General features: G+C 46.3%; 4 protein-coding genes across 8 annotated transcripts; 1 reads left to right on the top strand and 3 right to left on the bottom strand.

Moving 5' to 3' along the window:
* Nucleotides 1-346: 346 nt before the first annotated feature.
* LOC124483291 (rho GDP-dissociation inhibitor 1-like) lies at nucleotides 347-9,384 on the bottom strand. 4 transcript variants are annotated; one of them, XM_047043663.1, is made up of 7 exons: nucleotides 9,278-9,362; nucleotides 5,618-5,714; nucleotides 5,109-5,297; nucleotides 4,457-4,540; nucleotides 3,065-3,141; nucleotides 2,839-2,902; nucleotides 347-2,615 (listed from the first exon to the last, which is right to left on the bottom strand). In XM_047043663.1, exons 3-7 carry the CDS (start codon nucleotides 5,293-5,295, stop codon nucleotides 2,416-2,418), a joined length of 612 nt encoding a protein of 203 aa, XP_046899619.1. In that variant the 5' UTR covers nucleotides 5,296-5,297; nucleotides 5,618-5,714; nucleotides 9,278-9,362; the 3' UTR covers nucleotides 347-2,415. The 4 variants fall into 4 exon arrangements, with proteins under 4 accessions (XP_046899619.1, XP_046899617.1, XP_046899615.1 ...); XM_047043661.1 differs by having other exon boundaries at nucleotides 5,618-5,735; nucleotides 9,278-9,361; XM_047043659.1 differs by lacking the exon at nucleotides 5,618-5,714 and having other exon boundaries at nucleotides 9,278-9,384.
* Nucleotides 9,385-10,163: 779 nt separating this feature from the next.
* On the bottom strand, nucleotides 10,164-13,151 carry LOC124483336 (THO complex subunit 4-like). The gene is made up of 6 exons (XM_047043741.1): nucleotides 12,802-13,151; nucleotides 11,312-11,479; nucleotides 11,072-11,219; nucleotides 10,924-10,990; nucleotides 10,601-10,790; nucleotides 10,164-10,464 (listed from the first exon to the last, which is right to left on the bottom strand). The coding sequence occupies exons 1-6, from the start codon at nucleotides 13,015-13,017 to the stop codon at nucleotides 10,450-10,452; spliced, it is 804 nt and encodes a 267-aa protein (XP_046899697.1). The 5' UTR covers nucleotides 13,018-13,151; the 3' UTR covers nucleotides 10,164-10,449.
* Nucleotides 13,152-13,420: 269 nt separating this feature from the next.
* anapc11 (APC11 anaphase promoting complex subunit 11 homolog (yeast)) lies at nucleotides 13,421-14,619 on the top strand. The gene is made up of 3 exons (XM_047043735.1): nucleotides 13,421-13,523; nucleotides 13,768-13,886; nucleotides 14,289-14,619. Exons 2-3 carry the CDS (start codon nucleotides 13,778-13,780, stop codon nucleotides 14,432-14,434), a joined length of 255 nt encoding a protein of 84 aa, XP_046899691.1. The 5' UTR covers nucleotides 13,421-13,523; nucleotides 13,768-13,777; the 3' UTR covers nucleotides 14,435-14,619.
* Nucleotides 14,620-15,418: 799 nt separating this feature from the next.
* Nucleotides 15,419-17,892, bottom strand: ppp1r27b (protein phosphatase 1, regulatory subunit 27b). Of its 2 annotated transcripts, XM_047043733.1 has the most exons (4): nucleotides 17,505-17,892; nucleotides 16,929-17,173; nucleotides 16,452-16,602; nucleotides 15,419-15,810 (listed from the first exon to the last, which is right to left on the bottom strand). In XM_047043733.1, the coding sequence occupies exons 1-4, from the start codon at nucleotides 17,666-17,668 to the stop codon at nucleotides 15,687-15,689; spliced, it is 684 nt and encodes a 227-aa protein (XP_046899689.1). In that variant the 5' UTR covers nucleotides 17,669-17,892; the 3' UTR covers nucleotides 15,419-15,686. The 2 variants fall into 2 exon arrangements, with proteins under 2 accessions (XP_046899689.1, XP_046899690.1); XM_047043734.1 differs by lacking the exon at nucleotides 17,505-17,892 and having other exon boundaries at nucleotides 16,929-17,467.
* Between the last annotated feature and the right edge of the window lie 35 nt (nucleotides 17,893-17,927).

Genomic DNA, 17,927 nt, shown 5'->3' with positions numbered 1-17,927 from the left:
AAAACACTGCGCTCACACAATGTAAGTGCATGTGCATAAATAACCTACAATAAAGTGGATAGGCCTACTGTGTTGTCTTGATCAACGTTATAGTATTTATACTAACAGATACATTTTTTTGATGAATGTATCCATTTTACCTGCCTGTTATATATGAAGATGTGACCATGGCTGACTACATTAACAGACACAACAAACAGTCTACACAACAAACAGTCTGAACAAAAAGTCTTTACCTGTGATAGTAAATATTACTTTACTGCCTGGAGAAGAAGTTGACCCCCTGATTGTCATTGTATAATTTGCACTCTGCCAGAGATCCTAAACAGACCACACCAGACATTACTTTCATTTCAGGCCAAGTTAAGCAAAATCTTTATTGACCAAGAAGAGCAATCACATATGATCAAATACACAACCCCACCAGCATGCCAGCGTTTTCATAGAAACTGTACAATGTGAAGGAATGTATGGAACAGCATCAAGATCATTCACGACATGGGAAACTCACTTTTACATCCATTTGCTCTGTCTGGTACAGTACAGTTTCACTCGTCAGGTCAGTTCCGTTCACACGGTTTCAGAACCCCTCCCCGTTTGCACACAAACATGATCAATCACGGCTTTTCTGGTGAACGACAACTCCAAATTGTGCAAACTTGACCTTTAGCTTTTTAGTTTGTTGGATGCATCGCCATTAAATAGCCATTTCCTTAAGAGGTGTAGTTGGTTGATGGCTGGCCACCGAGGTTTGAGTCCGAACCCCCCCCCCCCCCCCCCCCCCCCCCCCCCCCCCCACTGACAGAATCTTGCCCGACCTCGACTGTAGCTAAACACCATCAATGTCTCCAGCAGCGGACGGTGTGTCATCCACCAGGCCTGTGACTTCTCTGCTATTAGACACCATGACACGTGACCCCCTGTAGCAGGCTGGGGATCACAACCCAATCTGGATGAGTGGGGGAGCATAGGTTTCCTGCCTCAGCAGACACATGTATAGTACGTTAAGGCAACACAAAATAAATGAAAAGAAGCGTTTTTTGTTGTTGTGTTTTTTACACTTTAAATTCTGCGATAAGGCCTCATGGCTAAGGAAAATATAAGTGCCATGGTTTAATCAATACTGACTAGGGTTTGGTGAAGGAAACGAGAACCAGAGGTAAATATCATCAGCAGATGACTCATTCTACCATTGGTGACTCCTTACAGAAAGTGACTAGTTGGTAACTAGAAAGGGAGGGTTATAACAGGAAGCAGCGTTTAAGTAACCTACAGAGGTTAAAGATTTGGGTGTTTACGCTAGTTGAGGGCTAACGAGGTTGACACCACTACTAGTAGTTAGCCCTTGGTTGAGACTACTTAACGGCCAGCCCTGCTTGATATACTCTGCACACAGCTAGGAGGCATGCAAGCTTAATAACTACTCCAGTCAGAACAAGCCAGGAATTCGTTTTTTTTGTTTTTAGTTCTGTATAAGGCAGCAAAGGGGGTACGGGGGTCTCCCCCCCCCATGGTAAACTGTTGTTTTTGTTTCTCTCCCCCCCCCCCCCCCCCCCCGCCCAACTCCCTTGTTCACTTTGGCCCCAGTCCTCCTGGAGGAGGAGAGGGTGAATACATTTACGGGGGGAGAGAGATGGAGAGACTTTAATTTGATCAACTGTACTATCCGCAAGGCAGGTCTCGGTAAAGGATGTACTTTAAAAACAACAGCAGCAGCAGGCTAGTAGGACAACCAAGGAATGCTAAAAGAGAGAGGGGCTGCCATCAGGGATGGTGGGGCAGAAGGACATAATGACCATAAAAACTGATTCATGTCAACAGCAGTGTGAATTATAGCCACGATTACACGACTATTTAGTAGTACACAATCATATATATATATATATATATATATAAAAAAAAGGCTAACAAAAGTCGATTGTACAGTTGCTGTTCCACATGTACTTACTGGAAGGAAGACAATTTTTGAGGGGTGTAAAGGAAAATGTGTGTGTGTGTGGGGGGGGAGACAAGATTAATCTCTTCGAGCAGCACAAACCATGACAGAGGTGGGAAGATGGGACCTGCACAGCGAGTAGGGAGACAGGGTGCACCATGGGATGGCCGGCTGGTGACAGCTGAACCGAGGTGAACCTTCTGCACCTGGTGAGTGGAAGGCGGAGGGGGGGGGGGGGGGGGGGGGGGGGAGATGGAGGGCTGGACGGACAGAGGGGGACTGCGACTGCTTCCGCTGCCGCAGGAACGGAGGAAGAGAGCCGAGACGAGAGTGTCGAGCGGACAAGAGGGGCAGCGAGGGATGGGATGGAAGGAAACCAGAGGGGATGAACAGACGAGACTTGGGGTGAAATGAGTGGGACGAGGGGGGGGATGAGGGGGGGGGGGGCTGGGGGTTCCCAAAGGCCTCTCTGTCTCCCTTTAGTCCTTCCAGTCCTTCTTGATGTTGAGGTTCCACTCCCAGGAGAGGTGGTCGTGCTTGTCGTCGTCGGTGAACTTGGACTTCATGTTGTAGGTGCCGCGGGCCAGCATGCCCTTGGGGGCCTCCTCCAGCGGGGTCAGGAAGTGGTACTCGTCGGGCCGCGGCCCGTAGCTGCCCACCATGTAGTCGGACTTGTCGACTGAGGAAGGAAGAGGGGGGGAGACGTGCAGCTTTTAGATGTGGGCTGAAACCTTGTTGCTAAGAGACGTCGGATCGGTGGCGTCGTGAAGCGGTTGGACTGAGACGCAGAACAGACATGAGCTAGTCCAGCGACACGAGTTCTGCGTGCCAATTCCTGAATGTTTTGGTTTGTGTTTCAAGTTCCTAAGGGGCTAGTTGACTTGTCAGAAGACGTTACTCACTTTTCACTCCTTTCCTGAAGGTCTGCTGAACATACTTGAGCCCCGAGACGATCTCCTTGTTCACCTGAATACACAGAAGAGGCGTGCCGTTTATTTATAGCATTGAAACGTTATTTAAAAAGAAAGATCTTATGTAATAATTCACGTTTCTTGTTTGTTTCGTCTTTTTTCCCGGGAATAGATCGAGGTACCAACAGGAGGAGAAAATGGAGCTGTGCTCCCATACCTTGAAGCTGATCTTTATTCTGTACTCCACCCCTTCCTTCAGGATAAAGGACTGCTTCTTAAAGGCCTCTAGATCCCCTGTTAACACACAGCACAAACAAAAGGAACCATAAGGTTTGTGCAGAGCACAAAAGGGCAGGCAGTTCAGCTCACCCTCTCTCAAAGCCCTTTCTCTGTCTCACAAACAACCCCCGTCTGTCACCCTCACTCTCTCCCCCGCCCACACCCTCCCTCTCCCTCTCTCTCACTCTCTCACTCTCTCACTCTCTCACTCTCTCACTAGAATACAGCAGCAGCCTGCTCATGACCTTAAGTCTGTCCGTGTGCAGTGACAGATCGTGGGGGTCTTCAACAGCCATGGGGACGACGGCGACAAGGGGGCAGGGCTGAGTGACACCACAGTGGGGGTCATTATCATCACCCAACAATGGCAATGCCTCATTAGGAGGCTTAATTAAGGCTGCATCTCCCTCACTGGCACACAGACAACTTGCTTCATCAAAAATCCCCCAAAATACTCTACTCTTCTCCCATCACAAATAGTAACAATGCACCAAATATCTTCAACCTGAACATCGTCTCAATGCAATCAACACATCGACAATGGGTGTTATTCAATGTTAATCCGACGATTTGTGTCGTTTCAGTCTGCTGGGCTGGGCATGAGTCACACTGACACGGGCACACTGACACGGGACCTAGGGGTCCTACTCTCACTCGTCTCCAGGGTTACAGCCTCTCTACCTGCACCTTGGGAAAGCTGCTTGGGGATGTTGGCATTGACTGCCTTGGCCTGGCTCAATACTGGAGAGAGTCTGGCTTTAAATTGGAACTAGAGGGGTCTTGTTCTAGAACTAGAGGGGTCTTATTCTAGAACTGGATGGGTCTTGTTCTAGAACTAGAGGGGTCTTATTCTAGAACTAGAGTGGTCTTATTCTAGAACTAGAGTGGTCTAATTCTAGAACTAGAGTGGTTTACTGGAACTACAGTTGCTCACCAAGGATGAGTCAGAGGGCCATTTCTCTGACAAGGTCTCCTGCTGCTCAACACAGCCCTCAGGAGTGAAGGCGCAGCATTCTGAGGTCAGCAGGCATACGTCACCTCTAATCCATTTGACTATATACTGTTTGTTTGTTTTTTTCACTGGCCAACCCTTTGTCAAAAGACACTTATATTAGGTACAAGATAATTCTTCAGTTTTTTGTCCAAGTATGTCTTTCATCTGTCTCGCATATACTTTTAAAATACCTTACCTTCTGGATTGAGCATATTATCTTTTTTCTGCGTTCTGACATGATTTCCAGAAATTAATTATCTACGAATCGTAATCTAATCTAACATCTTGTCCTTGATATTGAGTGGTCTCCATGGCTGCTTGTGACTGGCTTCTTACCTTGCAGGTCCAGAGTGAGTGGCGCTGGGGCGGTGTCACAGACCAGGGTCAGCCGGGTCACCTGGACGTTGGGGGCACCAGGGTCTGGGACAGGACCAGACACGGTCAGGTTTCACTCTGCACCAAAACACACAGCGCTCCAGTGCTATCCCACACTGCTTATCCCAAATGATCAGTGTGCTGTGGGAGCCAACAGGGGGTAATCCCCTTCTTTAACTGTACTGCAGGGGTCATTCTGAATGAAGAAACCCACCCTCCTCCCTCCTCCTCCGACCGCAAGACAATCCAGTCTTCTCTGCGATTCTTTTCATGACACAAAGAGAGCAGTCGACAGGCTCAACACAAGTGAAGGGAGTGTGTGAGTGTGTGTGTGTGTGTGTGCTGTAAAAAGCAGCTGTCCTCCGTCAGCCCCAGAGACAGCTGAAATCAGGACATCTAACCATTAACTGGGAGGACTTTTGGCATTAATTAAACATGTGATTAGTCCCAGTCCTACAGCAGCAGGCCTTTCTCACTGCGGAGGGGGGGGGGGGGGGGGCTGCAGACTGGCAGGAAGATGCATGCACACAGGAAAGCACACACACACACTCCCTCCCTCCCCCCACACACACGCACAAACTCCCCCCCCCCACACACACGCCCTCTCCCTCACCGGCCACGGCATGCCCCTCTCCGAGCAGAGCCTCCTTGTACTTGCGGAGGCTCTCGTCGTCCTTGTCCAGCTCCTGGATCTCCTGCAGGGTCTTCTGGGCCGGCGGCTTGTAGTTGACCGACTCCCCCACTTCGTTCTCCGCAGCGATGGCCGCCAGCTGCTCCGGGGTCAGGTCGTCCTCAGCCATGTCTGGAGAGGAGGGTCAGGAAAATGGAGACATTTTGTGTACACCTTTCACCATCCCTTTGGAGGGAAGGTGGGCCACTACTCCTTTCTCAGAGCTAGCTGATCTCCTCCTCGCTGCTATAATTCAGTAAAACAGTTTACAGAAGAAGGAAGAAAAACAGCGGATGGAATCCAACGAGACAAGTATGCAGACAAGTTTGCCTGCCCCCCACCTCCCTACGTAGTCCTACACCAGATTGATGCTCCTGTACAACTATATTTCAATAAGCAGAACAGACCGCATGTGCCAAAAACGATCGCCAAATGGATCTTAAGCCAGTTACCTTGAAGTCCTTGCGTCCTCAGGGTGACTGAAGGAGAGGTGTTGTTGGGGAGGGAACAGATTTTCCTATCAGACTGGAGATGACCTACGTCTGGGTCCTAAAATCAGAGCACGGTTCTCTGAAACCACGTCACAGCCAGAGTCAGCTACACAACCGGCAAATGAGGTCATGGTACACAGTCACATGACACAGAGATCTCTCGCTCTCTAGGCTGGCAGGCGCTTGGACACACACACTTCCTCTTAACCCACATGAGCACGCACACACACACACACACCTTCTTAGACACACACAAACTCAGGTCTAGACATTATTGAGGTCAGAAGAGCATGGGCTGTGTATCAGCATTGGGATCACCACCAGCAGAAGCTCATCTGTCTAAAAAAAGATCAATCACAGAGCTAGTCAGACACTCTTTCTTACCCTCCCTACCCTCCCTGCACCCCCTCCTCTCTCTCTACCTACCCTTTGTCCCTAGCTACTCCTTCTCTCTCCCCCGACACTGGTCCACCTTTGCTTGACTACTAAAACGAGTCTGGTTATATTTACATTTAGTCATTTAGCAGACGCTCTTATCCAGAGCGACTTACAGTAAGTACAGGGACATTACATACACTGACGGGCTGGCTGAATTGCTGATGTCCAAGTAGGACCTCTTTCTGTCCTTTGTTTCCTAGGACTGCGCCCATGTTGATGGGAGCATCTGTACACAGTCCATCAGGCTGTGTGTTCCTCTTGTCCAGCCCTGGCAGATGTGACGGATGGCTCTGACCTCATTCTGTAGCACAGCTAGGGGGTGCGAGAACCAAGACTAACACCGAGGTCCGATTTCCTTTCTGTTCAACACAATGGTATCATTTGTATACAATAAGCAAGTAGGGGGAAAAATAAGGCCTGAGATCTCTCTCACAAGGTGACTCAACCTTGGTGAAGTTGACTTTGGGCGTGTCATTCACGTCTAAAGGGTTATTATTGGGGAAAACGCACTTGGCTCGACACATGATAACTAGAGAGGCTATAACAAAAGCAGGAAGTGGTTGTTTATGCCAGATAGACTCGACATTCCCAGTAAGGTCAGCAGTCCTTTAGTGTCCCAGCCTGCAACATGAACTTGCTTTTGAGAAGCGAAGATCGGTGCGGTTCTAAAACTTTTCCAATCGTAACTGAGAATAAAAGAATAAAAAAAAGGATGCCTCCCATTTTCCATATTGATGATCTGTCTTTATGAACAGCAATGAAAAAGCCTACTATTTACTTGGGAGTTGAGTTGAGCACTCAGCTGGAACCATGGAAACAGTCAAGTGTCTAATACATCCAACTGTCAGCTTTTGAGGGGTGGGGGGGGGAGGGGAACTACAGATTTTGCTCCTTCGTTCGGAGGACAGAAAATGGAGCAGAGTGTATTACTGACGCAGTTGTTCTGTTTGTTTGTAGGAGATGTGTTAGTGCCGAGGTCAAGCTAATCCTTCACTTGTTCCAAAGTTGAGACAGGGAGAGCTCTAGGGGAACAGGTGGAAGTAGGAACCGAAGGGTCCCAGTGAACGCTAAACAAGAGCTGGGCTGCATGAGGTGTGACGTTAATGCGTTTTTACAAGCAGCAGCAGTAACCGTCCTAGGAAGGGACTGTTTGATGCAAGATCGGCATACTTTGTGACCTTAACGGAAAGCAGTTAAACTGCCTGCCACACCAACATGATAACTCAGGGAAGAGTCAGGCCTAGTCTGGACTTCTGCCATGTCATCTGGACTGACGTGTGATGGCACTTTCTTCCTAAGCGGCGTTGACAGTTCAAGCTAAAAAATTTGAACTAGAACTGTCATTTGACTTTAATCTCCGACAAGTCCTTCTAGAGAGGTCTTTGAATCAAGAAGAATCTATGATCTAGTCTTCACAGTAACTTAATGAATTACCGTACACACACACTCTAGCAATGGGTTCTACTGGCAAGTGCTGTTGTTACTTTATCGTGGAACAGGGACTTTGGGAAAAAAGAAAAAGGAGTTTGGCTTCCAGCCACCTCAGGCTACTGAGGGGAGGGTGTTGCTAGTGCTAACCAACATATCTCCCCCCCCCAAATTGACCTGCCTAAACTAGCATCTCAGACAGGAATGCTAAAGAGGAGCAGCTCTGCAGACTGGAACCAGCTCAGGCTCATGCCTGTTGCCTCGCCGCCAACACTGAGCCCCCCCATCTTAGAAACCTGGTCAAATACACATTCAGTTCTCAAGGAGGGATTAGCAAAGAGAACTCAAGGGAAAGGGAAATTGAGTGTGCTAATTCCATTTGCTTCCTCTCAACCTTGGTCAAACGATGGGCTAAGAAGATTTGCCATGCAAAAGCTCACTGCATCTCTCCTCATTTCAATTTTTATAATTGTATATGATGTAATGTGTTCTAAATTCAAGTTTGAACTGAAGTTAAAAGTAAGTGTGTTTTAGCAGGTTTGTTTGACAGGGGAACTTGCATAACTGCCGCCACTTAACCCTGCTCTGTCACTCAAGCTAAACATCCTTCATTCCTTTTCCCTTCTCAAAATGACCTCCTCTTTGTATGTCGAGTAGAGGGGTTGTCATCCTGGGTGGAATTTTCCTTGATTGTGAAAACAAATTATTAAGGGACAAAACCCCATCTAGAATTAAATGTCATGCCTAATTATACTGGTCTATGTGGCGTGGAGACCACCCCGCCCCAGAGTGGAAGCCGTGAAGTTTTGCAACAGGTTTGGAGATTGGCAGGAAATTAATGCTTCAAACTCAGATGCCTAATATTTGCAGATGAAACAAACCGCACAAGATACATAACTATGGTGTGTATACCCAAACTGCTTTGGTGACGACCAGCTTCAAGTACATTAGGAATGTCAACCCAAATCCCAGTTGCTGAATGTTCTTTCTACAAAGCTGTCTTTCAGAAAATGTTCCGTTTCTGATTTCTACCTGAAACTGAACCAAGAAATGAATACAGTATGCTTTTAAATACTACTACCGAGCTATATTAAGTCTAACAAAGAAAACGAGTTTTCTCGGTGGCTTGAAACAGCAGCTGTAGCTAACTTTCTTTGTCTCATGAGTCATGCTGCAGTGAGACAAATATGTTCATTAACAAAAAATAAGCTAATCTAACCATTCATAATCAATTCAAACAAGTCATCCATTGTCCTTTAGAGACTAAAAAGCCCCGTTAAAAAATCACACATCAAAAGATCACAACTGCCAACAATAGCTACTGTAACAAGCTCGCCGTTTAGCACAGCCACCGGCTACACACTGGAGCAAGTCATCATTAATCTAGAAGCTACCATCTATGCACGGGGACAGTTCACCACCGACCAGTTTGAATTGCTTTCTAGTTAATTAGATACATTAATCCTCTTGTACAACTATTTTGCCCACAAGCACAAGGAGATGATTCAGGGTTGTGCTAGCCATACCTGCTGGCTGACACAAGCAGTAGTAGCACCATGCCTTTCTGTAGGGTGGGACATGGCTAGCTAGCCATTCAGCATTACTAGAACAACTCAATACAGCCAGCCGGTCTCTGGCTGGCTCAAATTGAAACGACAACCCGAAATACGAAGAAGCTTGTACAATTATAGACGTTTTCATCGTTTACATTTCTGACGCACAAAGAGTGTTTCTGTGAAGGATGGAGGTCCTTACCGCTTTACAGCAGGTTTTTCGGGTGTAGCTCGAATAAGTGCTTCAGTCACTCTGCACTATGCAAGTATGGCGAACAAGGAACGGTGCCGCCCGCTCGCGCTTCACTCTTCCGGGAACTGACGCGCACGCAAGTCATGTGCATGTGGTGGTGGTGGGCACCCTCCGGTAAAGACGGTTTGATTGTGCATACTTACCTTGCTGGCAGGTTTGAAACCATTGCATTGTAATCAATATTCATATGGCTACAACCGGACTTAAATGAATCTCAATTGTGTGTAAATAACTCGTTCAGTTCACATGCAGCACAAATGGTGACTCTTAATATGGACACTTGCTACCTGAGCAAGTGATTTTATTCACGAAGCGGTTTAGACATTGATTCAACATTAACCGATACTAATGCTCAACTGTGTAGGTTCAGAGAAAAGGTGAAACTTAAATTGCCATACAGTGGAGAAAAATGTTTTAATTTGCCACCAATTGTCCTGTCCAATACTGAACTCCTTCCAACAAGGGGTCTTGTTCGCACATGCACTTCTCTTCAGCTCCAAACATATAGCTGTTTACCATGACCCGACCAGCAGATGTCACTATGGTACATACTAGTAGGGGATGCATTACACTTCATAAAGACGACCCTTTGATGCAATCCTTTGCAACGTTGGGCCCACTATGGATTCCACCCTTCTCTATGGTAACTGAGGAGTAATCTATAGCAAGCCTACTGCCTTCTATTTTACTTAAACATTTCAGCATGGACTGTTACAAACCCTGGACTACGCCAACATCCTAATGACACTGCTCTCCTGTTAAAAAGGGCTCGCCTAAATATGTACACTCTGGACAATAGCAATGATTTGTCTGAACTAAGAATTGCAAAGAACAGTTTGGTTGTAGGTTTATTGCAATTAAACAGTACATGGAGAATCAGGGGAGGGAAGAACCAACAAAAAAAACTCCCTTCAATAACCTACAATTTTACCCAAAATAAAATGGTACAAAAAGTGTTCATAATATTAAAATGGGGGGAAACAAGGTCTGTACATTAAAATGGCTTCAAAGAACAGCAAGTGTAAAACATTTGAGACAAACAACAACTAGTTTCAAATCCAATGATGGCAGATAGGTAGGGCAGGGGCTAGATCTTGACAAGTGTGCATCTTGGAAAAAGTTTAACTGGTTTCCATCTGAGAGAAGAGGAAAAAACAAAGTACACGTATTAGGTCGATAAAAACATTTGGATTGAAGATATAAATTCGTCATATAAATGACGAGGAGAATGTCAACATCAGTTGTCAATTTGTCTTCAAATCAGTTTCTGACCTTTGCATTGTAAGCATCCAACTGAGCGTCCAGCTCTTCAGCAGAGAGCGCTGGTTTGCCACCTCCTCCTCGCCCACCTCTACCCCGGCCTCTGGCCCCTCCGCCACCACGCCCGCCCCCGCCTCCCTGTCTCCTCTCAGAGTTGGGACGTCCAATTCGATCTCTGTTGAATCCGCCGCCCCCTCTAGGACTGAAGAGGTCAGAGAAGTTGGGAGGTGAAGAGAAATAAGAAACGTTTCTCCCCGCCCCCCTCGAGATTGAAACAACCCCAACATGGAAACATTTTCTTGGGTGCCATTTTTCCAAACGCAGGATTCCCTTACCTCTGTGTAGATGGCCGTCTTTGTGTGTCAATTTGTGATGTGACATGTTGAATGCTCATGGGCCTGCCTGAAAGGACAAGGAGTTTAGATTACACTTAGACACGGAATTAAAACAATCCACCGAGTAAAGTGATCCTAAATTCCTTACCATCCAAAGGGACGTTGTTATATTGTTTCATGGCTTTAAGTGCATCTGCCCTTCTCTCAAAGTGGACATCAGCAGTTCCTTGACTGCGACCAGAACGATCATAGTGCACAGCTGCTTTCTTCAGTGTGCCAAACTCAGCAAACAACTCCTGGAAGAGGGTAATGAGAATCATGTCATTAGGGCAGCTAGAACATTCACCCATATAAACCAGTAGCATGACAAACGACCATTAATGCGTACCTTGATGTCAGCATCTGAGACCCCAAAGTCGAGGTTTGAGACCAGGAGCTTGCCGCCGGTCTCCACACCACCGGTACCGCCGCCTCCAACTGCTCCGCCTCCGCCGGTGCGGGCACCGACGCCGCCATCAAACATGTCGTGTTGCCATTTGTCCGGCAACTCTCTTGGCTGCAAGAGGACAATAAAACAGATGCGGCTGCTGACTTCCGGTTCCCCTGTTCCTGACGATCAGTGTGAGCATGTGCAAACTGAACCGCTGCCCGGGCAGGAAGGGGAACCTTACTTGACCACCATTTCTCGAAAATGACGAAAAAGTGACTCAATTGTGCTTATACATTATTTACAATAGGCTACACAATAGCCTTCATTAGCCAAGATGATAGGTTCAATTCTGAAGACGAACCGGAAAAACAAGAAACTGAATTTCAAAACTGTTACACATAAACTGCTAAAATAACAGACTAATGTGTGTAATAAACTAACTAAAACTAATTTGTGTTGAGTAAAATGGACTCTGCATGCACTGATGTTTTTTATGGCTGGGTTAAGTTTAGCATTTCGCTGATTTGCCCTTGCAGTCTTCCCGGCTACAAAAACTGACTTGAGCTCGGTGACGAGGGTAGGCCTTGAGGCCTTCTCTTCCAAGCGAGCGAGTCCATCACGATGAAATCCTTGCCTTCCTGCTTGATTTGCCGTCCGTAATTGACTGACCAACTGCAAAGTTCATCAAGTAGTTTGGGTCAGTGTTCTTTGAGAAGTCCGGATTTAACTTAACAAAGCATTCCATGTGGGGACTACAATGGTGGATCCGTTTGAGAAGCATCCATCTTAAGGATCGCCATTTTGTTTCACTTCACGTAGTTTGAGAAGTTGCGTAATCAATTCGAATTCAGGCCGAAATTAGACGATTCTAATCATTCACAAACAGGCTGAGGTTCCTCTGCAGCTCGTGTCAAGAACAAAGACTTGGCTTTGGTGGCCAGGTGGCATCCTTAGCCCTAAACAATGACGTCAACTAGTAGGGAAAATGCTTGACTAGCTTTTTAGCTCTCAAGTCAGCTAGTAGCCTATAGCTAGCTAGACAAAAGCCAGATGGGCGATGAACTTCGGAATCCATACACACGAGGCTGAATAACTTCATCCCCGTTCAACTGCCAGGAACGGAAACGCGGCGATCCGTACTGTGGGGTGCATGCTGCTTGAGAAAATGCGGTTTAGTTGGCTAGCAGCAAATCGTTACACCACGATGTGCAATCTCCTTACAACGCACGTCTTCATACGCCATTACCAAATGGACAAGCAGCATGGCGTTTGAAAGCGACTCTCTTGGATGTGCCCTTTCCCACGGGGATTCCACATCATGCCAAAATGTGGAACAGCTTCATGACTTATGTGACGCACTTTCAAAACCACAATATAGATTTTTGTGACACCCATCCTCGAAGGTGTCGGACCATTTTCATTTTCTGTGAGCTCCCTCTCGTTCCTACCCTGCTGTACGGCGTAGGTCTGCTACTTCTTTCCCGGCTGAAATTCTGTCGACTCCGCTCAGGGCCTCCGCCAGACCGACCGGCGAATCCAGATCGCCCAGATGATCCTCCTCGGCCGCGGCCTCCTCTGTTTCCGCGGCCGCCACCGTTTCCTCCACCACCCTTTTTACTCTGCTTGATAATGTCGTCTAAAGACATATCCATCTTATCAGACATGTTCGCACTAATGCTACAAAAATTTACTAAACACTAATAAATTCTTAGGACGTTGTCTAGTAGCTATCTTGCTGGCCCTTTCCGCTTCTTACTTTTGTTTGTCTCGTCGAGTGAGACGAGGAGGCACTTAAATAATGAAAGGAAATGATGTCATCAGGTGCTTCTACAACTTCCGTTTATTTTAGGAAAATATTCAGCAGTGGTGCCACCTGTTGCTTACACACAGTAAAGCAACCATGTCGGAACGCCCAAGACACATATTTGGCCAGGCAACGTTTTCATTGCTAAAATAAATGTATTTACAGTGTATGCGCAGAAATATTCTGTAAAGATAAACAGCATTCCTAGATTTTCGAGACACCCCCGTACCGCATAAATGTACTGTAGCTAGTTTGATATCAACGTCAGTTCTTCCGCCGACCACTGGAGGTCTCGCTTTGTTTTCACAGTATTGTTCAACTACTACTGGTACTGTACGCGTTATCAAGAAGTAGCTGGATTTAATGGTAAGCGCGAAATGAGGCAGTCTAAATAACGCCCAAATATATGGAAAGTGTTTATAAATAAGACATTTTCCCACTGTCGTGTCGCATAATAAATTTAATGTTTGGCGAAATTCCCCTCGTGATTGTCAGTTTGACTACTGACTTTTGTTGACATCGCTTTCTGCTAGTACCTCTGCAAGTAGTATCTAGCTAGCTTGTTTAGCTATCTAATGTAGCTAATTATTTGTTTCTATTTACTACTAAGGACAGAGAAGATGAAGGTAAAAATCAAGCAATGGAACGGCGTGGCATCCTGGCTTTGGGTGGCCAATGATGAGAACTGTGGGATCTGCCGAATGTCTTTCAACGGCTGCTGTCCGGACTGTAAGTTACTAACGCGTTGCCTGTTACTTGAGTCGAGTTATGAGCCACTGTTAGACCACGCTAAGTTCCTCTGTCTAAACAAAGCCCACCCGACTTGCATAAACATGGTTGGAAGTGGTGATTATGATGTAAAATATATGCACCAAATTTGAGACCATATTCCATTTTCCGGGGTCAGATCGGTTAGGGATTTGATCGGTTAGGGATTTGGGCTATTAATCAGAAGGTTTCCGGTTCGACTCCCGGCCGTGCTAAATGACGTTGTGTCCTTGGGCAAAGCACTTCACCCTACTTGCCTCGGAGAGAATGTCCCTGTACTTACTGTCACTCTGGATAAGAGCAACTGCTTAATGTACATTTTCAAAGTGAATGTCATTGACCTTACATGTCTTGTCTTTCCAGGTAAGGTTCCCGGAGATGACTGTCCATTGGTGTGGGGCCAGTGTTCGCACTGCTTCCACATGCACTGCATCCTCAAATGGCTCAACTCCCAGCAGGTGCAGCAGCAGTGCCCCATGTGCCGACAGGAGTGGAAGTTTAAGGAGTAAAGTGACAACACTCCTGGATTGCCTTTCAGAGACTAATGAATATACCTCTATTTGAGGATTTGTGTATACTTTTGGAATATATGTACATATATTTCTGTTTTTGTACTGTTGGTATGCATCAGTGGTCGACTGGTGAGAATGTGAACATATGTTGAATTGGATTAAAGTTATTATTTTAGGCTGAATTGTCACACTCCAAACACTTGTAGGTAATTCATCAGGTCCTTTGTCAGATTGCCTTAAGGATCTGTCTGCTTTATGTCTGCCAGTACTCTTGGGATCATTCACAAGTGTGATTAAAAACAATTGTGTTCTGAGTAGTTGGGGACTACCAGCAAACAGCAGATATTCTTTCTAGTCTGTAAAGTGAATTTAATTCCAACAGTGCAAAATAATGATAAAAGCTAAAGATTTAGATTGTAGGGGTGGGGGCAGGGGGAGATCATGTTGATCAGGATAAAATAACCAAAACAAACTTTTCTTTAGCCTGGCTGCTTTAATACTTTGCATAAAAAATACCAGCAGTGTACTGTGTGGTCAAGCACTTCCAGCCAGGACCGGTTGTCACATGAGCTCATCTTAGGAAACACTGATCTGTGTTTCACAGGAGGTTTTACGTTATATGTATATTTTTTTACTATTGTCATTTGTAATTTGTTGTTAAAACTGACAGAAAATACCTATGAACAGACATATTATGTGTTTTTGTCCTTACAACAGAGAATTAAGGACAAACTCCATACATTGGTTGTTGACAGTTATAAAATACTTTAATGAAAAATAATGTATAAAAATAGGTACATATTAAGACAAAGCCATATTACTACATACACCCAGGGTGCTTTTACAGAATGGATAATGTATGCAAGCATTCCATTCAACATATCCACAGCAAAAACAAAACCTCATCAATAGTCATTAGGAAAGCTGATTACCATATAACCATATTGCCTATATACTTCATTCAAATGCTCAATTCAGTGCATAGAATGTAGTTCACGATCTCACATCTTTTTCAGCGCTGCAGAAAGCAGAGTCAGCTGACCGTGCCTTGTTAAGAGCCTCTCTCCAATCACAGCTCATCCCACTCTCACTGGCCAGCCAACCAGCATTGACAAGACGTATCCCAGCACCCAGGGAAGACGTCTGACACAGAATTATCTGACCGTCTTCTGTCCATTTTGTCCCGTTGCCGCAGGGCAGCCTGGAGAACCAGGAAGCAGATTGATGCGTTTCAGAAAAGGGGAGGGGCTTAGTCATCTCCCCCGACTCCGAAAAGCTGCAGAAGCTCCTTGTTTTCGGGGTCGATGAGGTCAGACGGCTTCTCCCCACACTCGTTCTCGATCTCGTGGTCGGCGCCCAGAGAGAGCAGGTACCTGGGGAAGGAGAACCAGAACACCACCCCGGTCAGTAAAAGAAGGTGTCGTATGCTACTCCCTGTGTGGAAGGCGTCGCACTGTGCTGCGACGTTAAATGCGAGTTTCAAGTATAGTTCAAGGTCCGGGAGGTCAACATGGTACAAGTACATGGCATATCTTCAGCTTGTATTACCCCTGGGGGGTGGCGTTTGAGGGAGTGCTCAGCCAGCGCGTGTGTGTTGTCTGCTCCCGTGTTTTGCCTTGTATGTACATGACACTGCCATGCAAACAGCATGAGCTGCCACCACATGACACGGGTGGACTGTACTACTCTGAGGAAGATCAACTGAACAGCAGGGGTTCTGCATCACACAATGAACAGTGGCAATACAAGTTGGCCACAAACCACGATCATGAGCTTTGAAGGTGATATGAATAGGACATAGGCTCACATCTTTTTGGATAGCCTTACTTGACTGTGCGTGTGTGTGTGTGAGAAAGTACGGGTAAAGCCAGTAACTGTGTGTGTTTGTGTGTGTGAGAGTGACAGTGTAGCTGAAGACTGCGTGTGTACGAAAGTGGATGTGAAACCCGTGGCTCTGTACGAGCCGAGCCAATGACACGGGTGGACTGCGAGTGTGTGCGGAGCGTTGGCTCACCTGGCGATGTCTGGGAAGCCGTCGCTGCAGGCCATGTGGAGCGGCGTCCAGCCCTCCTCGTCCCTCTGGTGGACGTCTGCTCCGTACTTCACCAGCAGCTGCACACACTCCAGGTTCCCGGACAACACCGCCTCGTGGATGGCTGCCATGCCTGTGGAGACGCCAAAAGGAGATCAGTATCAGAAATGGGCCGGCCGGCGTACTGCGTAAGGAGTGTTTGTGATGAGCTCTTTTTATTTTATTGATCGTTGATCGTTTTTACCATGGGTCTCAGAGACACCACTTATGAATCGTTACTCAAAAGGATTAACTAGAATAGATCAAGGTAAATAGATCATTCCAAGTCACTTGAGCTGAGTAGAACTAAACTTGCAAATGAGCACAGCACCCTTCTACATTTGTCCAATAGAGTAAGATGACATAAGTTACAGATAAATCCTTCTTAAATGCTGTGTTTCTGTAGCCCCGGTGACCTACCAGAGTGGTAGATGGTGTCAAGGCTGACCCTCCTGGCTCGGATGAATCGTCCGATCCTCTCAAGCTCGCCCTGGCGCACGTAATCCTGGAAGACGATGTCGTTGGGGAAGTGCACGCTGCGGATGGGTTTGAGAGAGGCAGACCCTTTGCAGGAGAGGGACCCACATTTGTCGGGAGACAGAACCTTTACTCCCATGGTCTGAGGGACTGGGTACTGGTAATACTTCATCTTCAAGAGACGATGACTTGAGTTTAGAGAGAAAAAAAAGAGTGCAAATCAAGCAAAAGCTTCAATTTGATTTGTTTTCAAAGTTCAGAATAAAGGCCCAGCTACCTTCTGTGATAAAAGGAAAGAATAAATAAAAAAGGTAAAATAAAAAATCTTTAAGTTTTTCCAGAAGTCCAAAGGGCTTTTTAGTGTCTTCTGCAGAGCAGGGTACTGTAGTCACAGTGGAGCAAGTCCTCTGGAAGCCAAGGCCTGCGTTTGGCCCTTTATATACCCGCTGCACAGCTATTTTAGGCTTTGTCACCTCACAGATATGGTGTCTAGAATTGGAAGATGCATGCAGGCCTTACCACCGTGTCACAAGCTCCAGGATCCATCTCATATCTCCAGCCAATACAGCAGTTGACACCAGCTTCTGTTTTAACCACACGAAATACCATTTAGTCAACATCAACCCCCTTTCTGGAAAGTGGTCTCTTCCACTTCCAGATGCATCATGCAAACAAGTGGTCATACAGCTCTGAAAAGGGTGGGGGGGGGACAGAAACTTCTAGTAAACACTAAGGCGGTGTAAAAACAGTTTACTGCCAGGGTATGTCAACTGACCAGGTCAAGTATCATGACAGAGCATCACTGAGGAAAATAACCATGTTGCTGTAAACAGGTCACTTTACAGCATGAGCGATGAAACAGATTGGCAATGAGGTGGTATTCATATGGCCATGACTTATGGGGTGTATTTAACCATCAATAAATATTCATTCAATCCAAGT

The sequence above is a fragment of the Hypomesus transpacificus genome, chromosome 21 (assembly GCF_021917145.1).
Source record: "Hypomesus transpacificus isolate Combined female chromosome 21, fHypTra1, whole genome shotgun sequence".
Taxonomy (NCBI): Eukaryota; Metazoa; Chordata; class Actinopteri; order Osmeriformes; family Osmeridae; genus Hypomesus; species Hypomesus transpacificus.
The sequence above is the reverse complement of the archived record's forward strand: the minus strand, read 5'-3'. Positions and strand labels throughout refer to the sequence as shown.